The following is a 25,898-nucleotide window of genomic DNA, read 5'->3' as shown; positions in this document are numbered from 1 at the left end:
CTGCTGAATCGCTGTATAAACCCCCGACACAGCTCAACTTGCGATATTTAGTGCAGACTTTACGCTCACCATTGAAGTCTATGGACCAAACACCCAGCAACTCCACACAGAATATGCAGCATAAGTTGACATGCTGTGGAGTTGAAAGTGATTCATTTCCGCAGTGTGGGCCTGAGATATGCGAATTCTCATCCCCATTGCTGTTACTGTAAATGCTGCGGAATTTCCGCTCAGAATTTCATTGGGTAGATTCAGCGTGTTTATGCTGTGGGGGAACCCAGCCTTAGCGTATGTTCACCCATAGCAGATTTTTTTGCAGGAATGTCTGTCTTAAAATTCATTAAATACATTTCAAAAGAGTTGTTTCTGCGGCATGTGAATGGATGTTTACAATTCCCATTCAGAACTATGGTACAGTCACAGAAATTTCTGCCGCAAATCTGCCGCATGTTAACAAACCCTTAGGGCTTGTCCACACGTAACGGAATAGCTGTGCATTTTCCGTCCGGAATTGCGGACGGAAAATACGCAGCAGAATACAGTAGCAGCAAAGTGGGTGAGATTTTACAAATCTCATCCACACGCTGCGTAAAATTTCCATCCAGAAGTTCTCCTGCGGTGCGTACTTTTTGTACGGCAGCATGTCAATTCCTGCTGCGGAAAGTGGACTAAATTACTGCGCCGCAAAGTGGACTAAAAAAAAACGCCGCAAAATCCGCACTATTTTCTACAGTAAAAAAACGCAAGAAATGGTGCGGTTTTTCCGCAGAAATTTTCTGCAGCAATTCAGTTATGTGTGTACAAGCCCTTACAGGAAGAATGGCAAAGATTCTTGGTCAAAGATGCTTAGAAAAACAGTCAACACATCTAGGTAAGAAATGTAGAATGCCTTAGCCACACGTAGTAATGGGAGTAGGGGTTCCCTAGGAGTAAGAAAATTGTTCAGGGGTTCCCCCATTATAATATGTATGGGAAGAACTGATTTAGCATTGACATTCATCCCTAGAGAACCTGAACTCATATATGAGATAACGGCTTATTTAGCAATTCCATAATATGTTCCTATTACCGTAATCTCTCCCTTTATGAGTGAGAATGATATAGAGTATGAAAAAACTCCTGGAGATTATAATTTGCATCACAGGACGGACACAGAAAATTTGCTTCAGACCTGCTTTATTACCACATCAGTCCAAGTGGTTCCAGTAATACAAGTATATTAGAGGATTGAGTTATAAAATGTGACTCCACTTTTGTGGCATTTACACATTTAGTGGCTATATAGTTGTGTATTATTCCTTTTTTAATACCTGTAGACTATTTTAATGTGTTACTGGTTTTATCTAGCTTAGGCTTCGTTCACATCTGCATCAGGGCTCCGTTCCGACGTTCCGTCAGATCTTTCAGTCGGAACGTAGCCCTGACTGACACAAACTGAAACCAAAAGTTTCCATCACCATTGCTTTCAATGGCGACAAATCCGGTGCCAATGGTTTCAGTTTGTCTCCGTTGTGCAAGGGTTCCGTCGTTTTGACGGGATGAATACCGTAGTCGACTTTTTCCGTAAGGGAAAAAGATCATTTCTGAATTTATGAGACTGTATAAGGCCCCATGCACACGAACGTAAAAATGGCCGTAATCACGGGCCGTAACTACGGCCCGTAATTACGGGCCCATAGACTTCTATTGGCCACGGGTACCTCCCCGTATGCTTACGGGATGGTGCCCGTGCCGTTGAAAAATATAGAACATGTCCTATTTCAGGCCGTACTCACGGGCAGGCCCATAGAAGTCTATTGGGCTCCCGTAATTACGGAAGCGTTGCTAGGCGATGTCAGGGGATAGTCACTGTCCAGGGTGCTGAAGGAGTTAAACGATCGGCAGAACTGTTTCAGCACCCTGGGCAGTGACTTCCGATCACAATATAGATCAACGTGTAAAAAAAATAGAAGTTCCTACTTACCGAGAACTCCCTGCTTCTTCCTCCAGTCCGGCCTCCCGGGATGACGTTTCAGCCCATGTGACCGCTGCAGCCAATCACAGGCTGCAGCGGTCGCATAGACTGATGCGTTATCCAGGGAGGTCGGACTGGATGTCGAAAGAGGGACGCGTCACCAAGACAACGGCCGGGTAAGTATGAATTTCTTTTACTTTTACTGCGGAAAGGGCTGTCCCTTCTCTCTATCCTGTACTTATAGAGAGAAGGGCTGCCGATTAGTGCAGTGCAATTTTTTAGCGAAAACGTGCCCGTAAATACGGGTCGAATACGTGTGACCAAGGACCCGTATTTACGCCAGTGTTTACGGGAGGAAAAAAATACGTTTGTGTGCATGAGGCCTAAGTGTTTAACTAGTATTTTGTATATTTTATATATTTACATTACCTTGTTTCAACAAAGTGTCCAAACCCTTAGGCCCAATTCATACGCCCTGAATATCCACCCATTGCTTTCAATGGTGGAAGTAGTTTTTCACCCTGGGCGTTTTTTGACCGCTTGAGGAAAAAAAAATAGCGAAATGCCCTATCTTGGAGTGGCTCTGAACCTCCATTAAAATCTATGGGAGGCCAAAAAAAAAAAAAATGTGCCACCCATTTGAAGCGTTTTTGTTTTTTTACCAAAAACTGCCTGCATTTTTTTAATTTGAAAAGAACTCCTGAAAAACTGGCAAAAAAATACGCCTCAAAAACACAGCAAAAAGAGCTCCAAGAAAGCGCAGACATTTCAAAATATGCAGTCCTGAAAGAATTTTGAGGTAGATTTTGAAATGCCTGACAAAAACCTCTGTGAACGAACGTACCCTTAGGGTATGTTCACACGCATTGACCAAAAACGTCTGAAAATACGAAGCTGTTTTCAGGCGAAAAGAGCTCTTGATTTTCAGAAGTTTTTGTAGCAACTCGTGTTTTTCGCGGCGTATTTTACGGACGTTTTTGGAGCTGTTTTTCAATGGAGTCAATGAAAAACGGCTCCAAAAACGTCCCAAGAAGTGACATGCACTTCTTTTTCGCGGGCGTCTTTTTACGTGCCATATTTTGACAGCGACACGTAAAATTACACCTTATGGGAACAGAACACCGTAAAACCCATTGCAAACAATGGGCAGATGTTTGTAGGCATATTAGGAGCGTTTTTCAGGTGTAATTTGAGGCGTAAAACGCCCAAATTACGTCTGAAAACACTGCGTGTGAACATACCCTTACAAAGCATCAAGATTCGGTAAATGGAGCTGTTTTTCTATGAAGAGCCTGTTTTAATACAATACCTCTCTTTCCTCTTGCAGCTATTTCTAGGTACTTTATCAGGGAGTTGCAGCAACGTTGCCGCAAATGGATGTCTATAGCTTCTGATGGCATATTGGGGCAACCACAGTAAAAAAAAAAACAACAACGACTTTTTCCTAATGTTATAGGGTAAATTAGCTAATAACCATCATCAGTAATCATAGTAATAATAGTGGTGCTTAAAGAGTAACTACACTTTTATCAAACTTTTGAAATGTCATCGGGACACATCATAAGTTTGAATCGGTGGGGGTCCAGGTGCTGATACCCCCACCATTGCTGAAACAAAGGTGCAAAGCACTCCACTAAGCACTTCTGCACATTTGTTTCAGCAATGGTTGGGGTCTCATCACCCGGACCCCTACCGATCCAAACTTTTGATATGTCTCTATGACATATCAAACGTTTGATGAAAGTGTAGTCACTTTTTTAATAGTTCCCCGTTTCTTTCACACTGGCGTTACTATCAGTTTACCTCTCTTCCGTCAGAGGAAGAGAGGGTCGATACATTAAACGGAAAGCAACGGTTCCGTTAGAATTACCATTGATTTCAATGGTAATTCTTTTGTATCAGTTGCTTTACGTTTGTCTCCGTTCGCTAGGTTTCCGTTGTTTTGAACGAAAACTAAAGTTCTGCAGACTGCACTTTTGTTTCCGTTCAAAAAAAACTTAAAGCTAGCGAATGGAGATAAACGTAAAGCAACTGATACAAAAGAATTACCATTGAAATCAATGGCAATTCTAACGGAACCGTTGCTTTCCGTTTAATGTATCGATCCTCTCTTCCTCTGACGGAAGAGAGGTAAACTGATAGTAACGGTAGTGTGAACTAGTATTTTCTCTCAGGTACATATACATATACATATATATATATATATATATATATATATATATATATATATATATATATATATATATATATATATAAAAGACAATTTGTTACAGCTTTTCTAAGTGGATTTGCTGGAATTAACATTTGGGGTTTGGGTTTATAGCTTGTAAGGCTTCTGAAAAGTGCAACTGTTGTAGATCTGTTTTTATAACCACAGCGAGTGTGCAGTTGTCACAGGAATCAGTCATTCCTCTGTCAGCCACAGGAAACAGTTGAGGTATGTTCAGAACGCCTCCAAATATCTGCCCATTGATTTCAATAGGAAAAACGGCGTTCTGCTCCGACGGGCCGATTTTTTACGCGGCCCTTTTGAAAACGCCTCAATTCTAATGGGAGTTGTAATGCTGGCCATATTGGTTTTCAACCATCTCTCTCAGAAACAAATATAACCTAGAAATGAATAAATAAACAGTATAATAAAAGGCAGTTTTTCATTGACTCTATAGAAAGACAGCTCCAAAAACTACCGTAAAAAACGCAGCGAAAAACGTGAGTTGCTAAAAAAGCGCCTGAAAATCAGGAGCTGTTTTCCCTTGAATATTTACAGAAAGGTGTCTGTGCCGTAGAAAGTCTCCACAAAAGATAGGACATGTCCTGTTTTTTGCTTTTTTACGGACCGTGCTCCCATACTTTATATAGGAGCATGGCCCGCAAATGCAGGCGACTGTCTGCAGCCGTCGGCGGCCGGCCGTGCCCGTAACCACGGACTGTGATTACAGGCACGGTTTTGTGCGTGGGGCCTAAAGGAGTATTCTCAACTGAAACTTTTATGGCATATTCACGGCTGTACAGTAATCTGATGTAGAAAAAACTAACTACTGCAGAATAGGAGCTCGGCTAAACTATTGAGGATGTATCTGATGATAAGCTTCCAGTGACAAGCAGCAGAACTGGGAATCACAAGTTACTGAACGTTATATGTAGGGTACCATATATATGTATTCATAGGTGGACCTTCCCTTTAAAGTAAGAAACACTCAGCAGGGACTGCATTTTAGTTTCAAAACATATTTATTGGCATACAAGCAAACAGATCGCAGTTATATTCATTACAGTTATATTCATTACATTAAACCCCTCGCCGGGGGATCTAAATAAGATATAAGTCAATAACTGCATAACAAGGAGTAAAACGTACAGAACTAGAAGATTAAACTAGAGGATTAAAAATGTCCACAATAGCAATTATATTATAAGCAGTACAAGTTCACATCAAAACCACATTATAATATACTAGGCAACTTATCCGCAGGAGTGGGACTCAATATTCTAAATAATAATGAAGATTCTAGGAGTAAGAAGAGGATAGCAAAGGTTGCAAGGACTTCATTCTATAGTGTATAAACAGCGCTTACTACTGGGCAGGCAGTTGCTTTCTGGTGTAGACACTTCTGTTTGTCTCTGCCTGCCCAGGAGTGAGCAGGTACAGTTAGGTCCAGATTTATTTGGACAGTGACATTTTGGCATTTTATCTGTGTACCAAAAAATATTGCATATACAGTTATATAATCAATATGGGCTTTAATTTGAGGGTATTCACATCCTAATTTGGGGAAGGGTTTAGGAATTACAGCTCTTTAATATGTAGCTGCCTCTTTTTCAAGGGACCAAAGGTAATTGGACAATTATCTCAAAAACTATTAAATGTGCTGCATGGGCTATTCCCTCGTTAATCCATCATCAATTAAGCAGGTAAAAGGTCTGGAGTTGATTCCAGGTGTGGCACTTGCATTTAGAAGCTGTTGCTGTGAACCCACAACGTGAGGTCAAAGGAGCTACCAATGCAAGTGAAACAGACCATCGTTAGGCTGAAAAAAAATGAAGAAATCCATGAGAGAGAGCATAAATGTTAGGAGTGGCCAAATCAACAGTTTGGTACATTCTTGAAAAAAAAGAGCGCACTGGTGATCTCGTGAACTCCAAAAGGCCTGGACGTCCACGCGAGACAACAGTGGTGGATGATCACAGAATCATTTCCATGCTGAAGAAAAACCCCTTCACAACATCTACCCAAGTGAAGAACACTCTCTTGGCAGTAGGTGTATCAGTATCTAAGTCTACCGTAACGAGAAGAGTTCATGAGAGAAAATACAGGGGGTTCACCACAAGCTGCAAACCATTAATCAGCCTCAAAAATAGAAAGGCCAGATTAGACTTTGCCAAACAACATGTAAAGAAGCCGGCCCAGTTCTGGAACAGCATGAAACTAAGATCAACCTGTACCAGAATGATGGGAGGATGAAAGTATCTATAAGGCTTGGAACGTCTCATGATCCAAAGCACACCACATCCTCTGTAAAACATGGTGGAGGCAGTGTGATGGCATGGGCATGCATGGCTGCCAAAGGCACTGGGTCACTAGTGTTTATTGATGATGAGACTGAAGGCAGAAGCAGACGGATGAATTCTGAAGTGTTCAGGGATATACTTTCTGCTCAGATTCAATCAAATGCAGCAAGGTTGATTGGACGTCGCTTCACAGTACAGATGGAGAATGACCCAAAACATACTGCGAAAGCAACCCAGGAGTTTAAGGCAAAGAAGTGGAATATTCTGCAATGGCTGTAGCGTCCATGACCGCGGGCCGTCGGGTCTACTCACCTCCTGACGCCCGCAGCCATGGATCTGTGAGCGCTGGTCCCCACCTCCTTCCCAGTAGACGCCAGCGCTCACTTCCGCTCTGGTCCGCTGTGTCCCGTAGGGTGCGTGCGCACGCTCGTGCCCGCTTTTAAAGAGCCAGCGTGCGCACATTTCCTGGACTATAAGAAGGCCCCAGCCCTACTGATCTTTGCCTGAGCATTGTTAGTAATTCCCAAGTCTGTCTTGCAAATGGTACCTTAGTATTTCCTGTTCCAGTTGTTACCCGTGCCCTGTTACCTGTTCCTATATCCCGTGCTGTGTTCTTGTTCCTGTGCCTACTAGTTGCAGTTGTGTCTACTGCACCTGTGTCATCTGCCACGTCCAGAGGGATTCGCCACGTCTGGCGCAACCTGCGGCACCTGCTGTCATCCGCCATGTCTGGCGTTGCCTGTTGCACCCATCTCCATCCATGCTAGAGCTGCTACCACTGTCTGGACAGTCCAGGTACCCTTGTGCGGGACTTTGTATTGCTGGAGTTCCCTGTTGTTTGGCCAGCTGCCTCCCTGCTACGGCGGTGCGGTCTAGTGGGTCCAAATACCCACACACCGTGACAAAGGCCAAGTCCATCACCAGATCTCAACCCGCAATGCATTTCACTTGTTTAAGACAAAACTTAAAGAGGCTCTGTCACCACATTATAAGTGCCTTATCTCCTACATAATCTTATCGGCGCTGTAATGAAGATAACAACAGTGGTTTTCATTTTGAAAAACGATCAATTTTGAGCAAGTTGTGATCAATTTTAGATTTATGCTAATTCATTTCTTAATAGAAAACTGGGTGTTTTTTACCTTTTTACCAACAGAAACTTTACCAAAGTGTCGGGAGTGTGAATAGACATCGCGTCCTGGCTGGAGGCAATGTCTATTCACTCTCAAGACACTTCAGTAACGTTAATGTAGGTGTATGTGACAGCACAGCATGATTTTGTGAGATCATGCTGTCTAGTGAATACAAATGGACATGAATGGAGAGAAGTGTATGACGCTGATTGGTCAGCGTTATACACTTCTCTTTACAACGCCCAGTTGGTAAAATTGTAAAAAACTCCCAGTTGTCTATTAAGAAACGAATTAGCATAAATCTAAAATTGTGCATAACTTGCTCAAAATTGATAGTTTTTCAAAATAAAAACCACTGTTGTTATCTACATTACAGTGCCAATCAGATTATGTAGGAGATAGGGAATTTATAATCTGGTGACAAAGCCTATTTAAGGCAGAAAGACCCCACAAACAAGCAACAACTGAAGACAGCTGAACTAAAGGCCTTGCAAAGCATCACAAAGGAGAAAACCCAGCGTTTGGTGATTTCCATGGGTTCCAGACTTCTGGCAGTCATTGCCTGCAAAGGATTCTCTACAAAGTATTTACTTTTTTTATTTTATTTATGATAATGTTAATTTGTTCAATTACTTTTGAGCCCCTGAAATGAGGAGACTGTGTAGAAAAATGGTTGCAATTCCTAAACGTTTCACAGAATATTTTTGTTCAACCCCTTGAATTAAACTTGAAAGTCTGCACTTCAATTATATCTCAGTTGTTTCATTTTAAATCCAATGTGGTGGCATTCAGAACCCAAATCATGAACATTGTGTCACTTTCCAAATAATTCTGGACCTAACAGAAAATAGGGAATTTGCTGTCTCGGTAAATGGAGATCTGTATATACAGGGGCGTAGCTAAAGGCTCTTGTGCCTTGGTGCAAAAATTCAGCTTGGGCCCCCCGTCCACCTGTAATTTTCAGCGGCGTTGCTGGGTCTCTTAAAGAGGCTCTGTCACCAGATTTTGCAACCCCTATCTGCTATTGCAGCAGATCGGCGCTGCAATGTAGATTACAGTAACGTTTTTATTTTTAAAAAACGAGCATTTTTGGCCAAGTTATGACCATTTTTGTAGTTATGCAAATGAGGCTTGCAAAAGTCCAAGTGGGTGTGTTTAAAAGTAAAAGTCCAAGTGGGCGTGTATTATGTGCGTACATCGGGGCGTTTTTAATACTTTTACTAGCTGGGCGCTCTGAAGAGAAGTATCATCCACTTCTCTTCAGAACGCCCAGCTTCTGGCAGTGCAGATCTGTGACGTCACTCACAGGTCCTGCATCGTGTCGGCACCAGAGGCTTCAGTTGATTCTGCAGCAGCATCAGCGTTTGCAGGTAAGTAGCTACATCGACTTACCTGCTAACGCCGATGCTGCTGCAGAATCAACTGAAGCCTCTGGTGCCGATGTGGCCGACACGATGCAGGACCTGTGAGTGACGTCACAGATCTGCACTGCCAGAAGCTGGGCGTTCTGAAGAGAAGTGGATGATACTTCTCTTCAGAGCGCCCAGCTAGTAAAAGTATTAAAAACGCCCCGATGTACGCACATAATACACGCCCACTTGGACTTTTACTTTTAAACACACCCACTTGGACTTTTGCAAGCCTCATTTGCATAACTACAAAAATGGTCATAACTTGGCCAAAAATGCTCGTTTTTAAAAAATAAAAACGTTACTGTAATCTACATTGCAGCGCCTATCTGCTGCAATAGCAGATAGGGGTTGCAAAATCTGGTGACAGAGCCTCTTTAAGTGACCCATTAATGAAGCACAAGTAGCCAGGGGCATTGCTGGGGCCTAAAAAGGTCATGGACCCAAACCTCAAGACATATGTTTTGTACCGCCCCCCCATACCTCTAAATAATGCAGCCCCCAATAATGATAACAGTTCTACACAGTGAAAAGTGAGCACAGTACAGTTACATCCAATGACTTACAGGTGACGTCTTTTCCTTCCCTTCTTGACTTCTTCGAAGTTCCAGCCATGACTCGTATTTGCACACAAACGTCTTTTGCTGCTGCTACCCCCAGTGCCCCTACAGAGTAATAGTACACTCCTTTGTGCAACATTACAGTACTAGTGCCCCAAAGTAATAATCCCCTTTGAGCCTCCTAAATTAATAATACCTCCTGCAGTATGCTGAGACAGACTGTGGGGTCCGCATGACTGTGGATTGTCTCATGACAAGTCTTCATGGACAAAGTATCTATTGTAAAAACACCGAAAAAGGCCATACTTACAAATGGACACAGCCAGGTCAGAAACGCTGATGAAGGAGTGAGCAGGTGCTTTAAATAATAATAGCCACTCCCACTAGTCTTGAGGGGAGAGGTGTGTGTGGTGCATGGGATGTGTAGTAAGAAATAATAAATTAATAGTGTGTGTGCAAGTGTAAAACTATAAGTGAAATATAGGCGGTTCTGTCTGTGCATCAGGAACATTCTGTTCCAGTTAAGGAGTTAGGGACTCGCAAGTCTGGGGATCCTTGTTGTCGATTGCGAGCTTGCGTCCTTTTGGCCAAAATGATCACTAATACCCCAGGTATTTTTCATTATTACGTATATTCGCTTCTCTTGGACACAGCCGGGTCTTTGATGCTGGGAGAGCATGGTGTGTTGTTGTTTGGCATAGCAAGCTGGGTAGCCCGCTCTATGAACTATCAAGGCGTCACAAATAGGCTTCTACCTGGCTATACACGTTGTGCCTCATGACGTACACACTATCCCTCCATGTTTCACACACTTGCACCCCATTATCCATTTATTTCTATATAAAAAAATAGAATAAATAATAAGTTGCCCTCCAAAGATTTACATGGGCTTTAAACTATTCCTCATTACCACCCATACCATATATTCATATCTTTCATGGACAGTGAACCATAAAGTGGTACAGTATAGTTAACATGCACTAAGATATACAAAGCAGCACACATTTTAAATAGAGATCGAAATATCTCTGCACTGTTCAGAAGAAAGAAATCAGAGTTTTTCTTTCTCTTTCCTTGGCAAATGCAGAGAAGATAAGACCGGAGGGCAGGGTGCTTGCAGACTGAGCAGTCCTAGTCTTATCTAAAGTTATTCGGCAGCTCATCTGTCAAATTACAATGTCCTGAAAGTCTTTGCAGGAGGGAAGGGGGAGAATAACCCAGGCATATAGACCAGTGCCCACAGCAAATTCATCCTAATGACTGGAAGGTAAGGCTGGATTCATGAGCATGTTTGGTCCGTAAAGGACGGAACGTATTTCGTCCGCAAGTCCCGGACCGAACACACTGCAGGGTGCCGGGCTCCTAGCATCATAGTTATGTATGACGCTAGGAGTCCCTGCCTCGCTGCGGGACAACTGTCCCGTACTGTAATCATGTTTTCAGTATGGGTCAGTAGTTCCACGGCGAGACAGGGACTCATAGTGTCGTACATATCTATGATGCTAGGAGCCCGGCTCCTGCAGTGTGTTCGGTCCGGGACTTGCAGCCAAAATACGTTCCGTCCTTTACGGACCGAACATGCTCGTGTGAATCCAGCCTAAGAGCACAGCAGCGCATGCACGTTCACCACTGCTGCCTGATACAGCGTGGAGTGCGGCAGTGTGATTTTCCTGACTCCTCCTTAGTACAGCTCAGTCAGCGTTAGTGTGGTGAGGGGGGCCTGCTGGCTACGACCCCTATAGCTACGCCACTGTGTATATATATATTTTTTGATTTATTTTTTTGCTTTCTGTATAGTGCATAATACTCTGTGTAGTAAAGCAAATAAAATAGGGACCTCATGACCGATATCCTTTAATATGCAAGGTAGTATAAAACTCAACACAGTTTTCGGCTTAGTGCATTATATTTAGCCAGTTCAGTTACTCTTATTTGTATCTTATTAATATTCTGATTATTTTATGGTACTAAAAAAATAAATAGGTTAGTGGAAGGGGACAGCTGCCAGTGAACACTGTCACATTAAAGTCACATTCACTGATTGTGATCTCTGTCTGATTAGAAAAGAGACACTTAAGGTCCTTTTACACTGGCAAATATTGGCTGCGATAACAAGCAACGATCAACGACGCAGCTTGTTGATCGGCGCTCATTTACTCCTTCGCAAGGAGCTATGATTGGTCATGTATAGGGACGAGTGAGTGTTGTTACGTTGCATTGCAATCATGTCGAAATCAGGGAGATGTTCTTCCAACAAAGTAAATATTTATGGATGCATAAATGATATGATCAGTCGATGAACGAGCGTTTTCTGATGGTTTGAATGATCGGGAACGGGCATTTATATGAACGCTCGTTTGCTCCATCATTGGCCTCTGTAAAAGGGCCTTTACTCCTGTAAATCCTCACAAAGTAGATTATTCCTATTACATATAATGTCACAAGTAACAAGAGTTATAAATTACCTGTAGACATTCTGTTGATTAGGTGTATTAACATTTTACATATATCTTAAATAATGTTTTCCCCTAAAATCTAAAAAAAACACAAATATAAATAAAGTCCTCAAGTTGTCCTCTTGTATGTAGAATTTTAATATACTGTCTATTTATTCATTTCTAGGTTATATTTGTTTCTGAGAGAGCAGGTTAAAAACCAATATGGCCACCATTACAACTCCCATTAGAATTGAGGCGTCATATAGCTGCCTATCTTTGCAGATGTATCACTGCATAACTACATAGGTACATAGTTAGAAGGGTTTAAAAAAAATACATAGTACAACCTATTCTCCTGCAGTGCTAAACCAGAGGGAGACAAAACAACCCCTCTTACTGGCAGAAGACAATTTTTTCCAGTTTATAGAAACAAAATTCCTTCCAAACCTTCAAATTAGAATAAATCTTCAGATCAAATACCCAACTCCAGTAATCTAATACATATAACTTGTAATAAACTGTAAAGGTGTCCAAATTGGTTGTCACTCATCTTTCCTACAGATAAGAAACCTCTGAATAGATAAGAGACCAATATAGGGGATATTTTGTAACTGAATATTAAAGTGTGGTTTATATGTTGGGTATCTAATGGCTATGAAATGGTTCACAACTGAGCTACATTACTTCTTTTTACCAAACTTGATTGAAATATGTAAAAATGATCGTTTGAGTTTTTACTTTTGTTTTGCATTTTATTTGTATCTAGAATGTTTAGTTTGTTTTAGTGAGTCACTTTATTCTTATGTTTTTTCCTAGATGCCACCCCCTGGCCTTCCACCTCCTTTTCCACCAATTGGACTGCCGCCAATAGGACAGAGGCCACCAGCAATGCCCCCAATTCCACATGCAATGATGCCACCTATGATCCCACCCATGGCAGGACCACCTCCTCTTTCTCAGGTATTAGTTTTTCGGACATGGCTGTTGCTGCATCACAGTCTATAATTTATAAATAGAGATCCTGTGTGGTTTTAAATTGCTTTGTACGTCTTGTTTCTAAAAATTGTCCACTTTTTGATTTTGGATGTTAGCAAAGATATGCAAATGTCTTCTAAATAAGCTGAATATCCTTCTATTTTATTCTGATGTTATGTTCTAGCTAGAGGTTTGTCATATGCAAATAAAGTGTCAGGAATACTAAGTTGTGTATCACCATATCAAGTACAAGAACTAGAACCATGAAAGTCAATCTCCTACTTATCCCGCTATCTTAAGACATGTCAAAAGATTTCTAACAGTGTGGAAAATGTTTAATCTGAGATCAATGTAGCCAGATGTGTTACTTGCTGATTGTACCATTGTCAAAGTCATCTTTTACACGGGCCCATTATCGGGCAAACAAGTGTTCACAGAATGTTCGTTCCCGATAATTGCCCTGTGTTAATGTGTTAACAGGGCAACGATCAACCGATGAACGAGCAAACACTTGTTTATCGGCTGATTTTAGAGTTTATGCAGCTGAAAATATTATCGTTGTCGGCAGCACATCTCCCTGTATAAACGGGGATATGCTGCCGACATGATAGAAATGTATGGGGATGAGCGATCATAGTAACGAGCATAGATACGTACATAGCCCCTTGTGAAAGGAGCAAACGAGTGCAGATCAACAAGCTGTCTCGTTGATCGGTGCTCGTTTACACGGCCTACGTCGGGCCCTGTAAGAGGACCCTTAGTCCTGTCCTCTTGCTTACCTGAGATGAAGTACCCCTATATGCATTATCAAGTCTCCCTTTACCAACTCAGTAAAATGTCTGGATTCTAGTCATTGCTATTAGAATGTGATATAGGTTGTGTACATCAGGAGGTATCCCAAGTGAAATAACTATATTTAGGTAGTTAATTCTATATTTGGATCACAGGATCATTGAGCTGATAGCATTATCAAAATAGGAGCTTGTAAAACTATAAGAGATTTTTCCAAAACGGAACTTTTTTTTTCTTAATAGAAATGTACTTCCAATAGTAAGAAAGAAAGTCACTTACTCATAAGTTGTAAATCACTAGAGCTAGTGTCACGTTGGGTATGTGGACCCACTGGGCCGTACCGCCTTGACGATATGGCAGCTGGCCAACAGAACAGAGGTCACAGTCTATAGTTCATATAGTATACCTGGGGTAGCTCAGACAGTAGCAAGACAGGCTCGGCTGGGACTAGGCAGCAGGCAGGCGCCAGGCGTGGTGCAGCAGGACAGGCGTGGTACACAGCACAGCACGACTTCAGCTCAACACGGCACTTGCCCAGGATAGGACGGGATACAGGTTACAGGTAGCAGGAACGGGAGCACTGGAAAGCACTTAGGAGACTATTTACATAGACATACTAGGATATTGACAACAAGTCTCAGGCATGGCAGGAAGGGGCAGGGCCCTTCTTATAGTCCAGTGTGCTCTGGGAGCAATCAGCTCAATCTCCCACCTGTGTGCGACCTGGCTCCTTGTCTGGACTGAGCTCGCGAGCGCACCCTGGTGGTCACTGTGGAACAGGACGGCCGCATGTCCAGGCATCTCTGGAGAGAAGGGCGTCGACCGGATGGAAGGAGTTCGTGGTCAGCGACCATAGACGTTACAGCTAGAGTATACATGTTCAGCGTCAGTGCCAATAGAGGACGTGATCAAGTTCTTTCACATGAAACATCACATTGAATGGCACTTGTAAATACATGCACCGTTTTACTAATAACTCATGAGTAACTGACTTACACATCACATCAATATCACATCATACAATATCCGGATCTTGTCTTAAAGAAATTAACATGGGCCGGTTTAATTTTGTTTTTTATCAAAGCCCCCAAGTCTTGCGCCACCACTGATGCCGACTATGATGATGCCAGCTGTAACAACCAGCACTACTAAAGTCAGTATTTCCTGATACAAATGGGAAGTAGAATTATTTTACTCCAGATTTATAATAATGCCATGGTCATATGTTCTGTTACCTATGTTTGTTGTCATTTATATTGTAGTGAGCAGGATTGCAGTTTTACATAGTAGCAATTCTAGGAAAATTTTCTACAACTGCTTCTTAAATTGAACTACATCGACTGCACTGCAATTTGCTCTTTAGTCTTTTATTGATCCATTATGGGAGCATTTCTGCAGGGCTATCCATTCTGATAACTTAGAAAAATTACTAAACATATTTGGAAAGTTGAAATGGTCCTCAAAACTAATCACCAGTGTTGTTCATTCAAGTAATTTCATTTGCATGTATGGTAAATCATTTAGAACACATGTTCTTAAAGGATATGTACACTTTTGCTAGCATTTTATTTTTATTAAATGAATGTATTTAGTGTTTTAATGTAACTTTCAAATTCACTTTTATGAAAAGATTTTTTTCCTTTTTAAGATACAGCTTCTATGTATCCTGTATACATAGAAGCTGTATTGTTTAAGCCGCGTCTGTCAGTTCAGCTGAACTTACAGCTCGGTAGAAAGCTGATGTCCAGCTAATATCGATCACACTTAAAGAGGCTCTGTCACCACATTATAAGTGCCCTATCTCCTATATAAGGAGATGGGCACTGTAATGAAGGTGACATTAATGCTTTTTATTTAAAAAAAACGATCTTTTTTCACAACGTTGGGAGCTATTTTGGTTTATGCTAATGAGCTTTCTTAATGCCCAAGTGGGCGTACTTTTACTTTCTACCAAGTGGGCGTTGTACAGAGGAGTGTATGACGCTGACCAATCGGCATCATGTACTCCTCTCCATTCATTTACACTGCACTAGCGATATAGATATATCGCTATGTGCAGCCTCATACACAAGCCCTAACATTACTAGTGTCCTGATAATGAATACACATGACCATCCAGCCTGGACGTTATGTGTACTCAGAATCCTGACACTTCTGACTCTTTTTTGTGAGATTCCGGCAAGTGAAACCAAATCTCGTTTAGCTCCGTAATCTCGCGAGATTTGGGTGACAACTCCAGAAGTTAAAATTACAAATCGATGGTCAACCACTGCTTTCAGGCGGATTTACACTTACGTGATATACCTATGTGCAATGCGCGTGATTTTCACGGCAGATCAACTTTTCCACAGATATCTGCCTTCAGTTGGCAACTGTCACGCTCGTTCTTGTCACAATAAGGTGCTAAAATCTTCAGCATGCAATAAAATCCATGCAGATTTTTTTCCATGTATACACACTTATACTGGGAAAACTGTCAATCACTTTCTGTGCGTCGCTCGGACCTATGTTCGCCTATGGGGCCGTGCAGACAGTCAGTGATTTTTGTGCAGCGTGAGTCCGCTGCGTAAAACTCACGACATGTCCTATATTTGTGCGTTTTTCGCGCATCACGCACCCATTGAAGCACTTCCGTGGGACGCACGTGATTCACGCAACAGCAGTAAAAAGTATGATTGAAAACAGAAAAGCACCACGTGCTTTTCTGTTTACAAACATACAAACTGAGTGTCATAATGATGGCGGCTGCGCGAAAATCACGCAGCCACGCATCATACGCTGCTGACACACGGAGCTGTTAAGTGCCTTTTGCGCACGCAAAACGCAGCGTTTTTTGCACGCGCAACACGCACACGCTCGTGTGAATCCAGCCTTCATCTGTGGCCTGGTCTGGGAATTTATTGATGGGATGCAGATCTGTTGTCTGGCATGAACAACTTTCCAAGGACTGCACCCGACAACATCGGAAAAAATCCAACACGGCAGATCAACTTTTCCACAGATGTCTGCCTTCAGTTGGCAACTGTCACGCTCGTTCGTGTCACAATAAGGTGCTAAAATCTTCAGCATGCAATAAAATCCATGCAGATTTTTTTCCATGTATACACACTTATACTGGGAAAACTGTCAATCACTTTCTGTGGTCAGGCGAAGTGGGACTCATAGGCTCACTCGGTGATTCCAGCCATCATTTACCAAGCTTGTTTCTCTTAAAGGGTAACTAAACATTCAACAAACTTCTGACCTGTCATAGTGACATGTCAGAAGTTTGGATTGGTGGGGGTCCAAGCACTGAGACCCCCACCAATCGCTAAAACGAAGCGGCAGAAGTGCTTGTGTGAGCACTCAGCCGCTTCGTTTCTGTTCGGCTTTTTCCAGAAATCAATATTACGGTGTATGGGCTCAGTAGAAAGTCTATGAGCCCGTACTCCGCCACATCAGCTTTCCGTAAAAACCCGAACAGAAATGAAGCGACTCAGCACTCACACGGGCACTTCTGCCGCTTCATTTTAGCGATTGGTGTGGGTCTGGGACAGGGGTGGGCAAACTTTTTGACTCGCGGGCCACAATGGGTTCTAAAATTTGACAGAGGGGCCGGGCCAGGAGCATTTGGAGGGAGTGTTTGGGCCGGATATACTAAAGCATTAAATGTAGTGTGTGCAAACCTCATAGCACAGTAAGAACACTACAACCCAATTTATTAACTGTCTTTCAAATGTGAAAAATAGCCCTTATCAGTTAATAAATTTGTCTCAAGGAATATGCAAGATATGGCATTTACATACTATTTCGCAGATACTGGGAGGAGGAAATGTAAATAGATTAAAATAACATACGCACTGTGATTTATCAAGAAAAAAGTTCTGTTGACTCTGTAAATTAGCTGCCAACCTCTGAGCAGTAGCCGCCCGTTCTTGTGTTGACTGCTTGCTAGCATAGTTTGCATGCTTCGTGGCAAAGTGACGGCTGATATTGTACTCTTTGAAAACCGAAGGGCTTAATGGTGACGTGAAACGAAGTGAAAATTAAAGTGAAATAAAGAGAAATACGCGCCACATTAACCCCTTAATGACCGGGCCATTTTGCACGTTAATGACCAAGGATTATTTTTTGTTTTTCCACGGTCGCATTCCAAGAGTCGTAACTCTTTTTTTATTCCGTCGACATAGCCGTATAAGGGCTTGTTTTTTCCGGGACGAGTTGTATTTTGTAATTGTACCATTTTTAGATGCTTATAACATATTGATTAACTTTTATTAACTTTATTTTAGGAGAGAATTGAAAATAAGCAGCTATTCCAGCATTAATTTTCACGTTATAAATTTACGCCGTTTACTATGCAGCGTAAATAACATGTTAACTTTATTCTATGGATCGGCACGATTACGGGGATACCAAATATGTAAAGGTTTTATATGTTTTTTCTACGTTTGCACAATAAAAACCCTTTTAGAAAAACATTACTTGTTTTTGCATCGCCGCGTTCCAAGAGGCGTAATTTTTTTATTTTTCCGTCGATGTGGCCGTACGTGGGATTGATTTTTGCGGGACAATGTGTAGTTTTCATTAGTACTATTTTGGGGTACATAGGACTTATAGATGAACTTTTATTTTATTTTTTATGGGGGGAATGGGAGAAAAGAGAGAATTTTGCCGTTGTTTTTTGCGTTTTCTTTGGACGCCGTTCATCCGGCGGTTTAATTAATGTGTTCATTTTATTGGTCAAGTTGTTACGATCGCGGGGATACCATATATGTGTATGTGTGATTTGTTTTGACCGTTTTATTAAATAAAACCACTTTTTGGGGCAAAAAAGTAGTTTTATTTGACTTTGACTGTAATTTTTTTTATTTTTTTTTTCACAAACTTTATTTAACGGTTTTACTTTTTTTTTTTTAGTCCCACCAGGGGACTTCACTATGCGATATGCCGATCGCATATATAATGCTTTGGTATACTTCGTATACCAAAGCATTATTGCCTGTCAGTGTAAAACTGACAGGCAACCTGTTAGGTCATGCCTCTGGCATCGCCTAACAGGCAGATGCTGAAGACAGACCTGGGGGTCTTTGTTAGACCCCCGGCTGTCATGGAAACCCGACGGCGACCCGCGATTTGTTTGCGGGGGCGCCGATCGGGAGACAGAGGGAGTTCCCCCCTCTGTCAAACACATTAAATGCCGCTGTCACTGTTGACAGCGGCATTTAATGGGTTAAACTGCCGGAATCGGCGCGTGCTTCGATTCCGGCAGTTGCAGCAGGAGCCAGGCTGTGTATAACAGCCGTGCTCCTGCCGCTGATCGCGTGGGTAAACTGTCAGTACCCGCGCCATCACAGGACGGATATATCCGTCCTCCTGCGCGAACTAGCAGCTGCTGAGGACGGATATATCTTGGACAAGTTCGGCGGGCCGGATTAAAAAGCCTAACGGGCCGTATGTGGCCCGCGGGCCGTAGTTTGCCCATGTCTGGTCTGGGAGCTCGGACCCCCACCAATCAAAACTTCTAACATGTCACTATAGCATGTCAGAAGTTTGTTGAACGGTTAGTAAACCTATATGTTGCTAAGCTCGTTGCCCCTTATCCCCCTTGACAGGTCCATCTTATGGAAATTCTTAACCAGTTGTCCTCTTGTTTTCTGTAGAACAGCTTTGCAACAACCCAGACAAGCAATAAGGTTACAGTTAATGATGAGAGATGTGCTCACTGCAGTGATATAAATTGTATTACAGAACTCTACAGGCTTCTATCTAAATTCTTATTTACTTCCCTCTGTGGTCTCACGTCATCTCACATTTTACAGTGCCTAATACTAAGTCTCCGGCATTTCTGTGTATAAGGACAGTTACTATAGCCTGTGCGGTCTCATTATAATGACAGCAAGGAACAAATGCCAGCAGAACCCTAGACTAGACTATGGGAGGCACATGCTTTGTTTTACAGCATCTTCCCATAGCTCCTTGGTGAGTGTATGTGGCATGGAGCACTCAGAAGTGGTGTGGGGAGCATAGCTGCAAAACAAGTACAGGGGTCAGTTTAGACCCTGAAACATCAACCTACTATCTGTGAAAGAGAGTAATAAGTGGGAACAAGTATATGCAACATGGCAGCTTAAGATGAAATTATCTGTACAATTCCTGGACCATTCTCATGTATAAGATTTTTATTTTTTTTTAACATTACCCTTATATATTTGTGTCGATTCACGGCATAAAGTTTTGTATATTTAGGCACATAGAGAATATAAAGTACAACTGGTTCATATGTTTTCTGAAGATAAAAAAAAGTGTGTACTCTTTATAACAACTCTTTGTGTACTGTGCATTTACAGACACTGAAAACAACTGCAGAAGAGAACTCATCCTCACAAGACATTTCAATAAGGGTACTCCCCCTCCTCAATATTCATTTTTCTTTACTGTATTCTTCTATACCCAATAATTGTAAATTTCCATGCATGCAGCATTGTCACATTTTCTTGGCATGGCAACGCCGCCACTTCCTTCTAAACATACTGTATACGCTTTCATAGTGTAAATTACAGGTTTTGCTATCATCACACTGTATTTTTATTATAAATAACTGCAGGCTTTATTTTCACATTATAGTAAAACTGTATATTTAATCTGCAACACATTGGCACATGTGGGACTGATAAGAACTATACATTGTTATTACTGTATATTAATAAAATTAATAATTCAGCCTAACCCATGTAAGATAAATTATAAACATTAAAGGGTCTGTCCCGCCATTTAATATGATATTCATTGAATAGATTATAAAAAATGGACGATGTTTGCCATTTAAATGCTGTTAAAGAAACGATCCAGTGAAGATTTAGGACTATTACTTAAAAAGTATGGTGCCACCTGTTGTTCAAAGTGTATAGCAATGTGCATGGCCACCTAAGGTGAGTGTTGGTGGACACGCATGCTCACTCTCCCTGCAACAAATTCTCTGAATAGTAATCCTTTGTTACTGGAGCGTAGCCAATAAAAATAGCTTTCTGCCCTGCTCGTCAGGGAAGGAGCAGATCCTCTGCAGTAGTATGGCAGCATAGCTGCGGAGACGCCTTCTTTTCAGCTTGTTAGGACTGTAACGCTCTTTATACTGACAGCAGATACGAACTCTGCACATGCCCAGTTAGCCATTATTGTTTTATTTCATTATATTTTCATTGGTTTCTAAGGAAGTGCATACTGCAGATGTCACACAGTATATATCTTCACTACTCTGGATCCCATATTACCTCTCTGCAGGGAAAAGTCAAGGAGAAATTATATTGATGGCTGCCCGAGGGGAAAGGAGACTGATGCTGCTCCAGCAGCACAGATTAGCAGCAGCACAAAGTGGGATACAGGGAAGCAAAAAAAAAAGCTGAGAATTTTTTTTTCTTATGCTAGAAACACTACTTTAAAAAAATAATAAAAAAATAATACTTTAATACAGCTATTAACAGCATTTAGGGATTGTTGGTATGAAAATAATTCATCGGATAACCCCTTTAAAGACGTCTGGTCTTATGTAGAAAACATAATCACAGTATAATGAAAGATTTTAATATATTTTGTGTTTTAATTCCTATTAATTTTCAAGCTCTCTGCTTTCTCTTAGTGAATGAAAATATTCTAGTTTGCCTCGACAGGCTGAAAAGCCCATACAGACCTATAATTCTCACAGCTGAGGGTATGCTACAAGTGTATCCAGTCCAGAATTTTCTCTCTACTTTTCTTAATAGCAACAGTGTATTAGTGTAGGTAAAATCACCCTGGATTTGAAGCTTTTTAGATCACAAAGGATTGTCTAGACTGGATACTATTGAAACAAACAACTCTGACAGTATTAGGTTTGTATTAGTATTAGGCCTTATTCACACGAGCGTATTTCAAGTCCATGTTACGCGCGTTAAAAAAAACGGACGTCACACGGACCTATGCAATTTAATGGGACCATTCAGACTTCCAGTGTTTTTCACGCAGCTTGTGTCCGCTGCGTGAAACTCACTGTATGTCCTATACTTGTGCGTTTTTTTGCGCATCACGCACCCATTGAAGTCAATGGGTGCGTGAAAATCACGGAAAGCACACGGACGCACATCTGTGTGCTGTCCGTGATTCACTCAACAGTTGCTAAAGAAATGATGAGAATAAGAAAAACATCTCCTTCAGTTGTTTTTGCTGACGTAAAAAACGCATGAGATACGGATGACATACGCACGTAAAAAGCGCAGACGCACACCGTACATGAATGCCACACGGAACTGCAACGCAGGAAAAACGCTGCGTTTTTTACACGTGCAAAACGGACACGTTCGTGTGAATAAGGCCTTAGGTCTGGGTTTTTCAGCCTCTGGCTTTTGAGAAAATTGTGAGGAATTGATTCCTATATCAGAAAGGGACATAACGTTTCGTTAAACAGCTATTAAGCTTTATTTTCAGACTGGGCAACACTTGTCAGGATGCTGCTTTAATTCAATTAAGTAATTGACATTCAGGGTCAAAGAGCAATCATTTCCCTAGGTTTACATGTAGCTGTTGTACTTTTTTTTTAAGCTTATTTAATCACATTGGCAAGATGTCACATTTCAGTGAATTCGCTGTTACTCATGCATGTTACTATGGCCCAGATCTTTCCATGTTTACACCTTGCCATTCTCAGAATGAAATACGTTATGTTCTAAGATAAGCTGGGACTTGCACAGGGTAGTATGGTGACATGTATTTGTATAAAATAAAAATAAAATTCTTTCTTTTTTGTTCCATAGAAGTCTCTATGGACTGAGCACAAAGCCCCAGATGGGCGAACCTACTACTACAACACCGAAACCAAGCAGTCCACCTGGGAGAAGCCAGATGAGCTAAAATCTCAAACAGAGGTAAGAACTATAGTTGATGGTACATAGGTAACGGACACACTACAAGCCTATAAGCTCTTTTGTGCAGTCACACAGGAAACCTAAGATAAAAGTCTTGCCATTAGCTAGATATATAAACAGTCCTTAGCCACCTTCAGGATGTTGTTTAAAATGTTGCGGATATTTTTGGAATAATTTATGTTGTGGTATAAAGGAGCTCTTGGTTTATTTAAATATTCTTGAAACAATATGAAATTAGAAATGCAGCAATGTACTTACAAATATGTTTGGACTATAAGATGCATACAAGTTTAGACAACAGTAAATAAGGAAGAAAATATTTCAGACTAATGGCAGGCCACCCTCGTGGTCGAGGACAGTGGAGGGTGTAATTGAAGCTTCCCTTTTGGTCTAGTGTAGTGAAGGGGTTGATGCTAGCTTCTCTAATGATATAAGGTAGTGAAGTGGTAAATGTCAGCTCCCCTGGTTGTTTATGGTTATAAAGGGGTTAATGCCACCTTTGCTGATTGACTACAGTACCGAAGGGGTTAATGTCAGCTTCCCTGGTAGTCTAGGGTATGTAGAGAGGTTAATGTCTACTTCTCTGGCTGTCTAGGGTAGGGAAGGGGTTAATATCTGCTTCTCTGGTGGTCCTAGAAAGTGGAGGGGTTAGTTCCTGCTTCCCTGGTGCTCTAGGGTAATGGAAGGGGTAACGGCTGCTTCAATGATGGTTTTGGGTAATGGAGGGGTTTAAGGGGTACTATAACATTGATAGCCTATGATTAGGACTGGCCCTCAATGCTTGATTTAAGGGGGCCTAACCTCAGTACCCCCTTCCAAGCAGGACAATGAAGGGGAAACGGCACCTTATATACTCACCTTTCCAGGCTCCAACAATGTGTCCTGCGGCGTCCTGTCTCTCTTACAGGAAGCTGAGAACATCGGCCTGCACTGATCATACAAATCAATACCAGGCAGGGACAGAGAGGACTGTGCGGCTATGATTGAGTAGCCTACTGTTCTTTCTATGATCAGGCAAACCATGAGCACGCTGCCTGATCATTAAGGAAATGGTCAGAGGGATCTGGCTCCACCAGGCACTCTGACTTCAAGCTATAACACACACCGTTTTTCAGATTTTTTTTTTTTACTAAGAAGTTCATCTTCTACTTCAAAAATACGGTATGTATTGCCTATTATGGTCCAAGCTTGTTCTGCAAGTTAAAAGGTGATTACTTGCATATACAGAATGTTTATTTTCATCCCAATGTCCATAGACGAACTGCAGATGTGCTGTAGGCGTGATGCAGTGCCAGTATGCTACACATGCATATGGCTATGACGGAAGAAAAAATATATATAATGTGTGGGAAAGAGACTCATTTATTACCGTCATTATTATAGCACTAACATTGTACACGGCACTGGACACAGTGTGCATACACTTATATCAGTCTCTTTTTTCATTAGGACTACAGTCTAATGTTCCTATCTCACACACACATGCATATATACTTCGATCAATTTATAGGCAAACACGGCCTCTTGCACACGACCGTTCTGCCGCTCGGGCCGATTTTGACAGCATCCGAGTGGCACCCGATCGTCTTCACAGACCCATTCACTTTGACAGGTGAATCGGGTCCGTGAAAAATGGTCCGAGTCTCCGATCCGAGGAAAGATAGAACATGTGCTATCTTTCCTCGGATCACTGACGGGACTCGGACGGCACACTCGGTCGTGTGCATGTGCCGTTAAATTATCATTATGTTTTTGAGTATGGAAGGAAGCCCAGCAAACATGAGGGGGATGGTGGGGACATGTAAACTCAATGGAGACGTGTACTGGTCTAGTTGAAACCCAGAAATTCAATGCTGCAAGGTAACAAGCGAACTACTGAAACCTCGCTGGCCCTCTTTCACACCTGCCTTATAGATAAAGTACTTACCTGGATATCCACACTCCCAAGGAGTGAGTATTAATACAAGCTGCGCACCTATCACTAGTATAGTGTGACGCACCCAGATCTCCACAGGAGAGTGGGAATGTGGATGTGACACCATCACCCAGCAACATCCACTGCTAGCAATGAACCAAACAAAGCCAACAAATCCTTCATAAAATGATTCATTATGGAGTCTGAATGACGTATACTTCATGGCTACACGGGGAACCATGAAAATCGCTGAACAATGGCAATGTTTCCATATGGGGGAAGTAGGGTGTCAATCACAAAAATGGCACACAAGACAACATTGTAGGAATTCTTGCGATCATAGCAAGCTGTCCATGCCTTTTTCTCCCATAGGGAAAAATTCAGGTCAAGTGCAGTAATGCCACAATTGTACCACGAATCACGTTACTAATGAGAAGGTTCGGCATAATTCTTTTCTAGTAGTACAGCATCTTTTCATCTTTCATTTAGGATAACTCAATAACTTTACTGGTAATTTTTATTAATATTAAGGGGGAAACACGGTAATGAAAGTTATTTTGAAGAACATATGCTTCACTTGCTGGAAGCAGCGTATTTATGTAATTATGTGTATGCACATGACATCATGTTGTGAGGAGGGGAATTACGTAAAAACGACAGACTGTGATGTCTAACCTGCTGCTTTGTAAATTACATGACAGTCACGTATATATCATACGACATATGACAGGGTATATGACAGTCACCTCTGTTTGTATGTAAAAGGGGGATTCCCTACAAGGGGGTTTACCCATTCACTTATTATACAGGGTGGGCCATTTATATGGATACACCTAAATAAAATGGGAATGGTTGGTGATATTAACTTCCTGTTTGTGGCACATTAGTATATGGGAGGGGGGAAACTTTTCAAGCTGGGTGTTGACCATGGCGGCCATTTTGAAGTCGGCCATTTTGTATCCAACTTTAGTTTTTTCAATGGGAAGAGGGTCATGTGACATCAAACTTATCGAGAATTTCACAAGAAAAAGAATGGTGTGCTTGGTTTTAACGTTACTTTATTCTTTCATGAGTTATTTACAAGCTTCTCTTTGTTTACAGCCATTGACATGTCGCAGAGGTTAACACGTGAGGCGCGGATAGAAATTGTGTTGATGTCTGGTGAACGCAGTACCCGGGTCATTGCAGCAGATTTCAATGCAAGACCCTACGAGACCACCCATCTCCCATGCTACAGTTTGCAAACTGCTTGCCAAGTTTCGTGAAACTGGTTCAGTGTTGGATTTGCCCAAATGTGGACGCATGAAAACGGTCACTAATGAAGAAACATCAGTGGC

At 41.7% G+C, this 25,898-nt stretch overlaps 1 protein-coding gene across 9 annotated transcripts in view; it reads left to right on the top strand.

Moving 5' to 3' along the window:
- The window catches only part of PRPF40B (pre-mRNA processing factor 40B), an 88,113-nt gene that overhangs the window by 2,692 nt on the left and 59,523 nt on the right, over window positions 1–25,898 (top strand). For 8 of the 9 annotated variants that reach the window (XR_012881389.1, XR_012881388.1, XM_075852229.1 and 5 more), the window contains exons 3-6: window positions 12,820–12,963; window positions 14,855–14,923; window positions 20,100–20,153; window positions 22,536–22,646. Coding sequence is in view for 7 of the 9 variants with exons in the window: in XM_075852229.1 (XP_075708344.1) it covers window positions 12,820–12,963; window positions 14,855–14,923; window positions 20,100–20,153; window positions 22,536–22,646 (378 nt within the window). In the remaining 2 variants the exon portion in view is untranslated. The remainder of the gene's footprint in view (window positions 1–12,819; window positions 12,964–14,854; window positions 14,924–20,099; window positions 20,154–22,535; window positions 22,647–25,898) is intronic. The other variant, XM_075852230.1, reaches the window with a different exon arrangement.

Source organism: Rhinoderma darwinii, chromosome 2 (genome assembly GCF_050947455.1).
Source record: "Rhinoderma darwinii isolate aRhiDar2 chromosome 2, aRhiDar2.hap1, whole genome shotgun sequence".
Classification (NCBI taxonomy): Eukaryota; Metazoa; Chordata; class Amphibia; order Anura; family Rhinodermatidae; genus Rhinoderma; species Rhinoderma darwinii.
This window is presented reverse-complemented; position numbering and strand designations above follow the sequence as displayed.